This window comes from Mizuhopecten yessoensis, unplaced genomic scaffold, assembly GCF_002113885.1.
Source record: "Mizuhopecten yessoensis strain PY_sf001 unplaced genomic scaffold, ASM211388v2 scaffold7473, whole genome shotgun sequence".
NCBI lineage: Eukaryota > Metazoa > Mollusca > Bivalvia > Pectinida > Pectinidae > Mizuhopecten > Mizuhopecten yessoensis.
The window spans coordinates 1,812,955-1,825,375 of NW_018407065.1; the positions used below are offsets into that span (position 1 = coordinate 1,812,955).

Here is a 12,421-nt window from a genome sequence, read left to right on the forward strand (position 1 = left end):
TGTATACTTTGTAGATTATGCTGAATAAAGTATATATTTATTTTATATATCAAAACATGTTGCTTGTCATATCTGATAATTTAATTGATTTTTAAGTTCAAAAGAATTTCGAATGCAGAGATTATGTACATGAATATTAAATCGGACGATAAACGCCACGCTGATTGAGCAATGCTAACGTTTCAGAACAACAGGTTTCTTCTCTGGTTCATTATGTAATTTATTCTGTCGTCACCTCATCAGTCTTGGAGTTCAGATTTATGTCAATAATTTGCTAATTCACTCAACGCAAACAAAAAATTAATGTGAGCATTATCACACCGCAATAAGTTCCGCTAAATATGTATCTGACAAGGTTACTTTTTACCGATATGTGAATCAACAAGAGGCCCAATAGGCCTGAATCGCTCAACTGGTATTAATCTCACACTTGTAATCTTAAAAGTGGACTAAAATATAGCTAAAGGCAGAATATCAGTGTTTGATTCATAAGAACCTATTAAAAGATTTAAACATATGACGCCTGTGACCTTGAATGTCGAACAAGGACATTAGGTTGAACAGAGTTATAGTCTTCAAACACTGCATGCTTTTGGCAAATTATTTTAAAGTAATTTAAAGATTTAAACATATAATGACCACTGTGACCTTGAATATGGGCGAAGGTCTTTCATTGTAACAAACTGGGTAGTCCTTCATCGCAGAATGCTTCTAGCCAAATATCATCATCCAAGGCATTTTGGTTTTTGAGAAGAAGTTGTTCAATTGTTTAAACATATTTGATCCCTGTGACATTGAAAATACATGAAGGCCATTCGTTTGAACAAACTTGATAGCCCTTCATCCAAGCATGTTACTAGCCAAATATCATTAACCTATTACTCTGGGGTATTCAGAAAAAGTTGTTTAAAGGTTTTAAACATATTTGACCCCTGTGACCTTGGAAATTGGTGAAGGTCATTAGTTTAAACAAATTTGGTAATCATTCCTCCCAGCATGCTCCTGCCTAAATATCATCATCCAAACCCGATTGTTTATTGAGAAGAAGGTTTTTTTTTTTTATATTTGACCCCTGTGACCTTGAAAAAAGGTGAAGGTTATTTGTTTAAATAAACTTGGTAGCCCTTCATCCCAGCATGTTACTGGCCAAATATCATCATCAAATGCCTTTTGGTTATTGAGAAGTTGTTTAAAGGTTTAAAGCATATTTGACCCCTGTGACCTTGAAAATGGGTGAAGGTCATTTGTTTGAACAAACTTGGTAGCCCTTCATCCCAGTATGTTACTGGCCAAATATCATTAACCTATGCCTCTTGAGTATTCAGAAAAAGTTGTTTAAAGGTTTTAAACTTATTTGTCCCCGTGACCTTGAAAATGGGTGAAGGTATTTTGTTTGAACAAAGTTGTTAGCTCTTCATCCCAGCATGTAACTGGCCAAATATCATCCTCCACGGCCATTTGGTTATTGAAAAGAAGTTGTTTAAAGGTTTTTAACATATTTGACCCCTGTGACCTTGAAAATAGGTGAAAGTCATTCATTTGAACAAACTTTGTAGCCCTTTATCCCAGCATGTTACTGGCCAAATATCATTACCCTAGGCCTTTTGGTTATTCAGAATAAGTCGTTCAAAGGTTTTAACATATTTGACCCCAGGTGACCTTGAAAATAGATGAAGGTCATTCATTTGAACAAACTTGGTAGCCGTTGATTCCAGCATGCTACTGGCCAAATATCATCACCCTAGGCCTTTTGGTTCCTGAAAAGAAGTTGTTTAAAGTAAAAAGTTGATGCCGGACAGACGGTCTGACGCCGGACCATGGCATAAGCTCACTTGCCGTTTGGGCAGGTTAGCTAAAAATGTAAGGCACTATTATGAAAATACTCGGTTGTGACAATTTCCTCTGCTGTCAGCTCTAATATACAAGAGGCCAAGGGACCTTAATAGCTCACCTGGTATTTTATTTTTCAATTTAAAACCTGCTGAGTACCATACAGGTTTATCAAGGGAGTACAAGAAACAAAGTTGCAAAAAGAACTACATTTAAATATTTTTTGGTGGGAAAGACAAAACTATACCTACTTGTATAGTGGGAGAAAAAAAAATCCTCTATTTCACCTATTTGGCCCCGCCCCCATGCCCCCAGAGGGGCCACACCCGAGATCTGTTTAAAAATACAAACTTGAGGCTCCTTTGTCCAAAGATGCTCTAGAACAAATTTGGTCAAAATCCTTCCAATGGTTGAGAAGAAGAAGATTTTTAAAGATTTACCTATTTTCCCCCTATTTGGACCCCCGCCCCTCTGCCCCCAGGGGGACCATACAAAACTGAGAACCATTTGGCCAACATGCTCCAGACCAAATTTGGTCAAAATCCCTTCATCGGTACAAAAGGAGAAGGATCTTTGTTGTTTTCCTCTATTTCCCCTAATGGGCCCCACCCATCTGCTCCAAAGAAGGGGGCCCACACATCTCAGTTTATACAAAGTTGATTATTTTGTCCTTTATCATGCTTCAGACTGCATTTGGTTTAAATCCCTTCACTTGTATAGTAGGAGAAAAAAATCCTCTATTTCCCCTATTGAGCCCCGCCCCCAGAGGGGCCACACCCTCCATTTATACAAACTTGAGTCTCCTTTGTCCAAGGATGCTCTAGGACAAATTTGGTCCAAATCCTTCTATTGGTTGAGAAGATTTTAAATATTTACCTATTTTCCCCCTATTTGGCCCCGCCCCTCTGCCCCCACTGGGACCATACCCTCTGTTTACACAAAACTGATAAACCTTTGGCCAATGATGCTCCAGACCAAATTTGGTCAAAATCCTCTGAGCCGTTCAGGACTAGTAGCGTTTTAAAGGAAAAAGTTGACGGACGACGAACGCTGCGCCATGGCCTTTGGGCCAGGTGAGCTAATACATAGAAGTTGGTTATAGATTAACTACAAAAGGGAATTGACATTATGGTAAGCGATACCCGCTTTTAACAAGAGGCCCATGGGCCTTTACGGTCACCCCGAGTCCTACAGTATTTATTTTTGTTGTTGAAATATGTACCAATTTGAGAGAAAAAAATAAGTACAATGTATAATGTTAACCTAAGTTTGTTAGGACCATGAGGTAAAGCTCAGGTGACCTAAAAATGGTACTTTGATGTTCCCTTTTGACGTTCCGGTTTCAATGGGCGGTGTTGTATCAGAATATTGTGATAGGGAGGGATTTACTGTGTTATTTTGTCCAGATGCAGCATTCCGAGTGTGGTGACACACTATATAGTAGTGTTAACATTGTAGACAGTCCTTGTATGACCATAGTTGGACCAATGACCTTAAAAACGTACCAAATCTAGGATATTCTGATGGAATAAATCGATTTCATATTTTTTTTTATATCTTTTGAACCTGATATATCTTGATGAACTCATCAGCCAAATAGTATGGTTACCTTATGTTTATTTGGCGATATTGACAAAAAAAATATACTTCATTTGGGAAAAAAATGGTTTTCATCTACTTGGAATACATTTCAAATGTTGCTCTCTGACGATCAAATAATGTATGCCATAGTGTTGCAATAAATTACACTATACACCAAAAACGAGTTATGTAACAAATAGTTTTATTGTGGCTCTCTCATATAGTGTCTGACGATATTCCAGATCTGGATATATAGGCATATTGCCTGCGTCCAGTATTATTATTATTATTATTATTTATTATATAAACCAAGAGTGTAACAGTCTGTATAATGTTATGTGGTAGCAAAAAGGTACAGCAGTCCCTTCAGGAAGCCAAACACCTCACTCTGTCCTAGCTTGGATTCACCATACACTCGGTCAACAAAGGTTATTGGTACCTGTAACAAAAAAAAACGATATGTTAAAACACCTGCATCCCATTAATAAAATGTATTTCAAATATCATGCCAAGTATAAGACCTTATTTTTAACACTAACATAACTAATATTTTATGCAGACATTTCTGGTTCAATGAAAATTCTCTTTATACGTTATATGCATTTCTACATGCATAATCCTCACACAGGTAGCAAATGTAGGCAACGTAATTATACAAGAAGCACAAACCAAACCAACTAGTGATAATACTGATGTCCAGATATACCTACCTCTCCTATAGAATAGTTGAACTGTCTAGCCCGAATAATCATCTCCATCTGGAAAACGTAGCCCTTGGACACACATGCCTCCACCAGCTTCTGAAGGACCTCTTTCCTGTACAGTCTATAAACATTGTCAACATTTTATAGCTACAAAACAATACTTTATGAGGATTGACATCAAGGTTTGAGGTATGTAATATCTAACAACCCGGAGACTACATATTTTATGTAAATCACTCATGCGAGGGAATCTGTCTTGTCATTGAGAGAACATCTCAAAACCCATTATCAGTTACACTACCACTTGCCCTCTGTGCTCATAAAGCCTTTGTTTTAGTTAAATCAGGTAGTATATAATCTCACTAATTAAGTTTATTACTACTGCCACACCAACAATTAATTATGTACTTGACATACCATGTACATCAAAATCAATATTTTGTCTATCAGATTTTTATCTCACTTTGTCATATCTACTGACCTAAAGCTGCCGGTCAGATCTGAAGCTCCAGGTCTCAGTAACACCTGTGTTATGTAGTTTGCTGTTCGGCTATTTAAAATAAAATAGAATACAACATAAACATCTGTTATTTGCGATGCAGTTGTTAAAAGTTACAATTCCTCTGACACCAGTCTTAGATTAATTAACAATTCCATTAAGGACATCTGCATTGCTAGCAGCATCAATCCTATATATGGGATAAGTCTACAACACTCAACTCGGTACACTCAACTGCAGCATGTGCAGATGTGTGCATATGGCCATATAGATGATGCATTATGAGATCAGGATTTTCTCACAACTCACTAATGTAATGAGTCGATATAGACATAGGCAGCTGGTGGCTAGATAATACAATTTTGTACGAATTTCTTCCCGTGTGTCAAAAATAAAAATAAATACAATTTGTTGACAAGACAAACCTGGCATATATATTACACTTATTCCTATACCTTCTAATTAATAATATCCAGCAGTTATACAAACCACATTATCTTAATGTAGATAGAATGATACATGTACATGTAGGTATCATTTTTTTTAGTTTGGCAACCAGAGACATGAGACTTGACATACCTGACAAGTTTCCGCTTGAAGTCCCATCCAAACACTCCTCCATTTCCTATATACCTTGTACCCGACACAAGATCAAAATCTCCTTCCTTCTGTTTCCTTTAGAAAACAATGGATAGGTTTTTGTTACTATCAGTATATGATCTGAATAATTTTATACCTATAGTGAACATAATACACAATAGTTTTTAAAATTTGGAAATAGAATAACAAAATATTAAATTAATTATAAGAACTTACTTGATGAATTCTGGAATGAATTTCGGCTGAAAATAAATAATAACAAAATAAAAACCTCAGTATTATAGTGTGATACATGAAGCAGTATAAACAAGCAATCCAATAAAAGTACCGGTAAGATCTCAATCTTTATATTGCATAATTGCTTTTTTGATATCCTATATAATACAGTGACTGTTTGATTAAGTATATTGGTGCATATGATCATGAAGCCATTTTACTTTACTTTAATTTAGATATAGGCAAGTGTACTAACTATATTAAACATAACTGTACATAATACATTTTTTTCAAATTTCTTTACATTGAGGGCAAATTCATCATAACCATAAACATGGGTACAAAGCATGCACACTATACTGTCAGTGTCTATACACAGTATTTCCAGGAAAAATCAGCATTGGACAAATTTGGATTTGGCCAGTAAAGGGTATATACTTAACGAAGCTGAAATATTCTAGTATACAGAATTACATTGCAATATCACAGTAAGAGTACCTTATTGTTAAAGTCATTACAATTTACAGTAATGTCATAATCAAGACCGTGCTATTTTTCATGAATATCAAAAGAGTGCTGAGATTGATCAGATCCTAGCACAAAGATGTCAATCCTAAATAGCAGTTAATAAGGGGAGGAAACTCTAAAGCAGATTCTTTACTGACAACAGTTAAAATAAGTGCAGATTTTCCCCAAGCTTAACATATTTGTCCATGATGATGCCTTAGTTTAAGAAGTTTCAATACATCAGTAATATCAATATATATACATTGTTGTGTAAAAAAATATCTACTTTGTTTTTGTCCTGAATTGGTAACCCAGCTAAGCATGGCATTTTTGGCCCAGGGCCCAGAAAATATTCTATGGCACAGCACTTATCAGTGGTTTATATGGGTGTAAATACAAAATTGATTTTTGATAGATTTTATTCAAGTGTCTCATCAGTTACAGATGCTTAACATGAAAATGCAGTTGAACAAGATTATATAAAGACACTCACATGGTGTGACATATCAGCATCCATTAAAATCACGAAATTTCCTGTTGCATGTTTTACACCATGAATGTAGGCTGTGCCTGAAAGAAATGTTCACACATTTTATTTCTAAAGTGCTGTGTTATAACGTGCATACCCATGTCGTAATTTTGAGTATACGATCATGTTATCACACCTATTATGACATCAGAACTAAAACAATAGACATAATGTCTGATCCTTTGGCTTTTGGCGTTGTGTCATCACAAAGAAGACAATAAGTAATGTAGCCCTAGTTTCCTCTGGCCCCAACACCAGACTTAGACATTTTGACAGATAGATGTCTGGTGTGACATCTATCTGTCAAATTGTCTAAGTCTGTGGTCGTGGCCAGAGGAAACTCAGGCTATACACAATGGTGAGCACAGATGAATGGTCTATTCAAAGACCTATCTAATGTGTCATCTCTCTGAAATATCATAACCTGGACACAGAAGCATGACCTGTACACCACACATGGTCAAATTCTGACAACGGGCTAGCCAAAGAAGCCTAGGAAAACATCGCTAAAAAAGGTAGCAGTAAGTATGTATACATGTAAAAGAGAAAAGAAAAGACAAAGGTCCTAAGTTTTGTAAAGTAGATAGCCAGTCAGTTTTGGTTTCCCAGGTGCATCCTAACCAAAAGAAAACCCTCAATTTTGTCCGGGGTCCCATATTATTCACATAAATGAATAAGATTGTGCAGTGAGATACCAGTCAGGTGAAACTGTAATTTTAGAGGCAAACAAATCACAGGTTTGAAATAAAGTATCCTGGTAATTTCAATTGGTGTTTTCAGGCAACGCGTTTACAGGGGGCCTTGTAACTTTTTATGTTTTATATAATAATTTTAAAATTTTAAATAAAAGGTAATCCTTTAAAAACTCAAAGCAGTAAAAAAGTCTTCATTACTCAGGAAGCTCCACCAAAATAATACATTGATCCTCATTAATTCCTGTAGTTGACAAAATATTTGAGTCTTCCCGGATTTACTTTAGTTAACTGTTCGGTTTGCTTCACTATATCTAACTAAAGAAAACAGCTGCATCACTATGATGTGTATAGTAATTTCTTACCCAGTCCAAGTTTCTTTTCTCTTGGTCTTAACACCTAAAAACAAAAATAAGTAGACAATATATTGTTTGTATTTAGCTAGAGCTTAATGAATTCATCTCAGTATATCATATTCCATAGGAGGAGAAAACTATAAAATACTATATTAAATATACAAATAACTTTACTTTATTGATGTCAGTGATGTAAATGTCATCATTAGCACCCACAGCTGAATTCCAATTGATACATTCTTTGAATGCAATAAGACTTTGGCAGACTGCTTCATTTAAGGCCAGTGCAATGTAGATATAACGTAAATACAATGTACCTGTACATGTTTAAATACAATGTACATGTACATGTTTAAATACAATGTACATGTACATGTTTAAATACAATATACATGTACATGTTTAAATACAATGTACATACATGTACATGTTTAAATACAATATACATACATGTACATGTTTAAATACAATGTACATGTACATGTTTAAATACAATGTACATGTACATGTTTAAATACAATGATTCGTTATCTGTCAGTGCATGTTTATTACAAATCATTAGTTGAATTTATACCTTAGATTGAACTATTGGAATTGTGATTAAAATATATAGACAAGGAGATAAAAGCTGAAACTGTTAAATCCAAGATAACTTTGAACAAGAGTTTAGCTTACAATTTTATCTTTGCCATAAATCTTTTCCAGTTGTTTTGCTGCCTCCAGTGTTCCATCAGGACTTCCATCGTCAATGATGATGATCTCAAAGTCATATCCACTGGAAACAAAAACACAACCTCAAAAGTTCAAATGGTACTCAAATAAATATATTAAAATAAAATAAACCTAATTTATTTTACAACAATTATGAAACAAGTTATTTCAACTTATATTAATCACTCTTGTTGGCTCGGATGTTAGTGCGAGGGGGGGTCTTAGTGTGGGAGGAAACCGGAGTACCCTGAGAAAACCCACGTGGTCGGGCAGGTGACCCTAAACCTTTATGGGTATATAAATGTAAATATATTAAACAATTAGATCAGATCTAAAGTAACTTTCATACAACTTTTAATTTGTTAACATTTAAAAAAGATATCATAAACATGGCCATTGTGCTTCAACACTTTTATTATTGTACAAACAGAATATTTTGCAGCCAAAATTTTTATTTACTGCAAATTTATTTCAAACTTAACACTTTAAATTTTGTTATTTTCAATTTTGGTGTTTTATCATAAACCACATTTTTTTCTATTTGGCAGCTTGATTAAATGAAGAATGTTTATCTATAATGTACCCATATCTGTTATTGTTTTGGTACTTATATGAGTATCATCAATAGAAAAGCCTCTGTTCACAGCTTATACATGTATAAATGCAAGTACAATGTAAAGGTATTGATAGCTTCATACAAAAAACGTCTCATAATCAGTACTAGTGCTGATTGAAGGTATACTGGTACATTGCACTTGTATGTCTTACACTACCGTACTACCGGTAGTCAAACTACATGTAAAACAAGAAGGTTGATGGGCCTATACACACATATCTCTCACCTGAGATTCAATGATAATTTGCCAATGTGTTTCACATTTGTGAATTTAAAAGTGGGTCAAGGCCAAATACATTTGAAGAAACTAGTTGGCAAAACAAGCTAAGATCCCTTAGCAAACAAGCTAATATCACAGGCTTAATAGCATAACTCTCAATGTAATATGAATTGTTGATGGGAGATTTAAGTTTGTTTTACTATTGGGACTTTCCAAATTGGCCAGGGCTACTTAATAGTGCATTATTCATTACATACAGTTACAGGCCAGGTGTTGCTAATTTCAAAAAATATCGTCTAAAAGGTTTCACACATTTGACCCATGTGGCCAAAAAAGTAGATTATTTACAATTTCAATCCAGCATAATAGGGGTTAAATATCAGGACCAATGATAAAATGTTCATAAGCTTTAAGTGTGGCAGGTTTTAATAATACTTGGATTATGCCTTCTAGCTTACATTGGAAGGAATTTCCCTTTAGCACAATTTGCACAGCAGCAGACTGAGAAGCTGGGGGTTATACAACTACGGAATCCTGATGTTGAGGCTCCGTCGTTTATATCCTTAATATCTTTTCTTTTACAACGAGTGTCTTTGGCCCTCCTGTACATGTGGTGACAGCTAGGGAGTTGTATTACATGTAGAACCTGGGTTACTGTGGTGTTCGAGGGCGAACACATTTAAAAAGGGAAGGGAGTACTGTGGCAGCTAGCTAGGTTGTAATTAAAATTTGTATACAATTACAGTCACCTTCTAGCCTCGTGCTTGAGGGAATTTCCATTTAGCTCAATCCTTAGAATAACTGACTGGGCAACTGGGGTCACGGTTTCAATCCACTATACATAAACTCCCTTTTCTGTTACATACTGTACATAAATCGTTAACTAGTTCAGTACTTACTTCTGTGGTTACATAGTCAAATATAACTATACTTATCAATCATGGTCGCAATTTCCTCATGCTCACTAAAAAATTGGTGGACAGGTACATTGTAAGTTGCTTATAAAAAGTTTTTTTATCAAATAAAGTAATAACCCAATTTCTGGTGACACTTAAGCTTGCATCTTTTATCCTTTGTATCTAATGATTTCACAGGAATATTAACAATTTCTGTATCAAAACACCAAATATTTCACTCCCTCTCAGCACATAAACAACTTTCACTGCATGTTATCAAGCACACATGAGGCACCAATCGGCATCTATACAGGATGCTTATCTTTGGGAAGACATTGACGCCATATAAGAGAGACACACGCTGTACTTTTATAATAAGGGACACATAATGACATGAAAAAAATGCAACGATGGAAATTCACCAAATCAATTAAAATTGTGTAATCAATAATCTTTTATTTCACCAACTCACCTGTTTGGTCAACAATTTAATTGACGTGCAAAGATAAATATTACCAGTAAGGGGTTGTTTGTTTACATTCGTCCTATATGTGTATAGTCATATTTGACTATATAGCCGAATTTGCCTTATACATATATAATATGGGGTGCGACGAATCACCGAAACGGACCGAATCGGACTGAAACGGAACCGAAACGGACCGAATCGGACCGAAACGGACCTAAACTAAACCGAAACGGAGTCGAAACTAAACCGAAACGGAGTCGAAATGGAAACCATAAGCTATTTAAAGGGACTTCAATACAGTTTCGTTCCGATCGGGGTCCGTTTTGTTCACACACAATCTAAACTGTATTGAATTCCCTTTGAATAGCTTATGGTTTCCATTTCGACTCCGTTTGACAATAATACATGTTGGAACAGGATGGACATTAGTATTGTAAATTAATTATGTCATTAATATCGGTAATACATTTAGCCATTGATGTCAATTCATGTTGTGTTACATAATTGAATAATGTATGATATTTAAATGTGCCATAATTTCACATTCTCCAGACAAAATTAAAATAATAAAAAAAGAGGGAAAAGAAAACTAACCCATTTAAAACAATTCGGTACACAAATAGAACACAATTATGTTGAAAATGTTGATATAGTTATCCACTTTTAAATCTTAGAACCATTTACACAAAATTTAACAGTGTGTCTATACCGCCACAAGTATTTTTTATGCTGTGATAAGTATGGATTGCTCATTTAAATGGACAACTTTATCAATATTTTAAGCGTTTAATAAATTGAAAATAATATCAAAATGAGCCAAGAAATCCAACGGAGAAAAAATTAATAAAAGGGGGAAATTAACGTAACGTATAAAAAAATGCGATGTCTCGTCACTGCATATGATATAATTGCCTTTCTAATGTGTGAAGATCTAGTCATGTGCTTGTATTTATATAACATAGATACATGCATTATTGTATGTATTTGGCATATATAATATACACAATATATAGGCCTACACGACAAATAAAGAAACACAGCTCAAATTTAACAAAGAGAACCACATTTACAATTTCGTTTCGGTTCCGATCGGGGTCCGTTTTGTTCACACACAATCTAAACTGTATTGAATTCCCTTTGAATAGCTTATGGTTTCCATTTCGACTCCGTTTCGGTTTAGTTTCGGTCCGTTTCGGTTCCGTTTCGGTCCGATTCGGTCCGTTTTGGTGATTCGTCGCACCGTATAATATGCATTACCAGGTCCAAATCTGGATATTTTTGTGTTTCGATCAGTCTAACACCTGTGGGTAGAATAGTCTCTGTACATGGTTTAAAGGTTCCGGATTCGATTAACTAAGTCCTGTTACATATTTAATTATATAAATATAACTGCTTTCCTATGTATCATGAAGTTAATTGATGGTGATGCCATTCCCCACTTATTTTACATCATCCACAGGGTCACGTTACAAATGTCTGAAATACACATATGCTATACTGATATGGGTCACAACACATATTGTGTGTTGTGACCCGTATCAGTATAGCATATGTGTATTTCAGACATTTGTAACGTGACCCTGTGCATCATCACTGATATATCGACCTGTCGACTGCCATTTGGCAGTGACACCATGAAGTGCATGCCATAATAATATTATAAATAGCAGCGTAAATATGTCCAAATATCAACATCGTAATCCTCACCTTTCCGTGAAGTATTTTACAAGTAACCAGACAATCAGGGGCAGGTTTTCCCTCTCGTTATATGTCGGCAGCAGTACCGAGTACTTGTCTTTTGACGCCATGTTGGCAGGGTCAAAGGTCAAAGGGAGACATCTATTTAAGTGATCATAATTTCAAATATTGTACTGTAATATTAATGACATATTTAAAAGAAGTTTAATAGTAATATAATAGTTGTATTTAAAGAAATACAGTAGTAGTTTTAACTATTGAAGTAAGAATGTAAACCCTTTTTTAAATCTCCAAAAA

General features: G+C 35.0%; 1 protein-coding gene across 2 annotated transcripts; it reads right to left on the reverse strand.

Annotated features, from left to right (window-relative positions):
* Positions 1-3,591: 3,591 nt before the first annotated feature.
* Positions 3,592-12,257, reverse strand: LOC110453627 (dolichol-phosphate mannosyltransferase subunit 1-like). Of its 2 annotated transcripts, none has more exons than XM_021502657.1 (9): positions 12,134-12,257; positions 8,190-8,289; positions 7,524-7,557; positions 6,431-6,507; positions 5,431-5,456; positions 5,194-5,289; positions 4,597-4,665; positions 4,122-4,227; positions 3,592-3,850 (listed from the first exon to the last, which is right to left on the reverse strand). In XM_021502657.1, exons 1-9 carry the CDS (start codon positions 12,232-12,234, stop codon positions 3,746-3,748), a joined length of 714 nt encoding a protein of 237 aa, XP_021358332.1. In that variant the 5' UTR covers positions 12,235-12,257; the 3' UTR covers positions 3,592-3,745. The 2 variants fall into 2 exon arrangements, with proteins under 2 accessions (XP_021358332.1, XP_021358331.1); XM_021502656.1 differs by having other exon boundaries at positions 4,122-4,236.
* Positions 12,258-12,421: the final 164 nt, after the last annotated feature.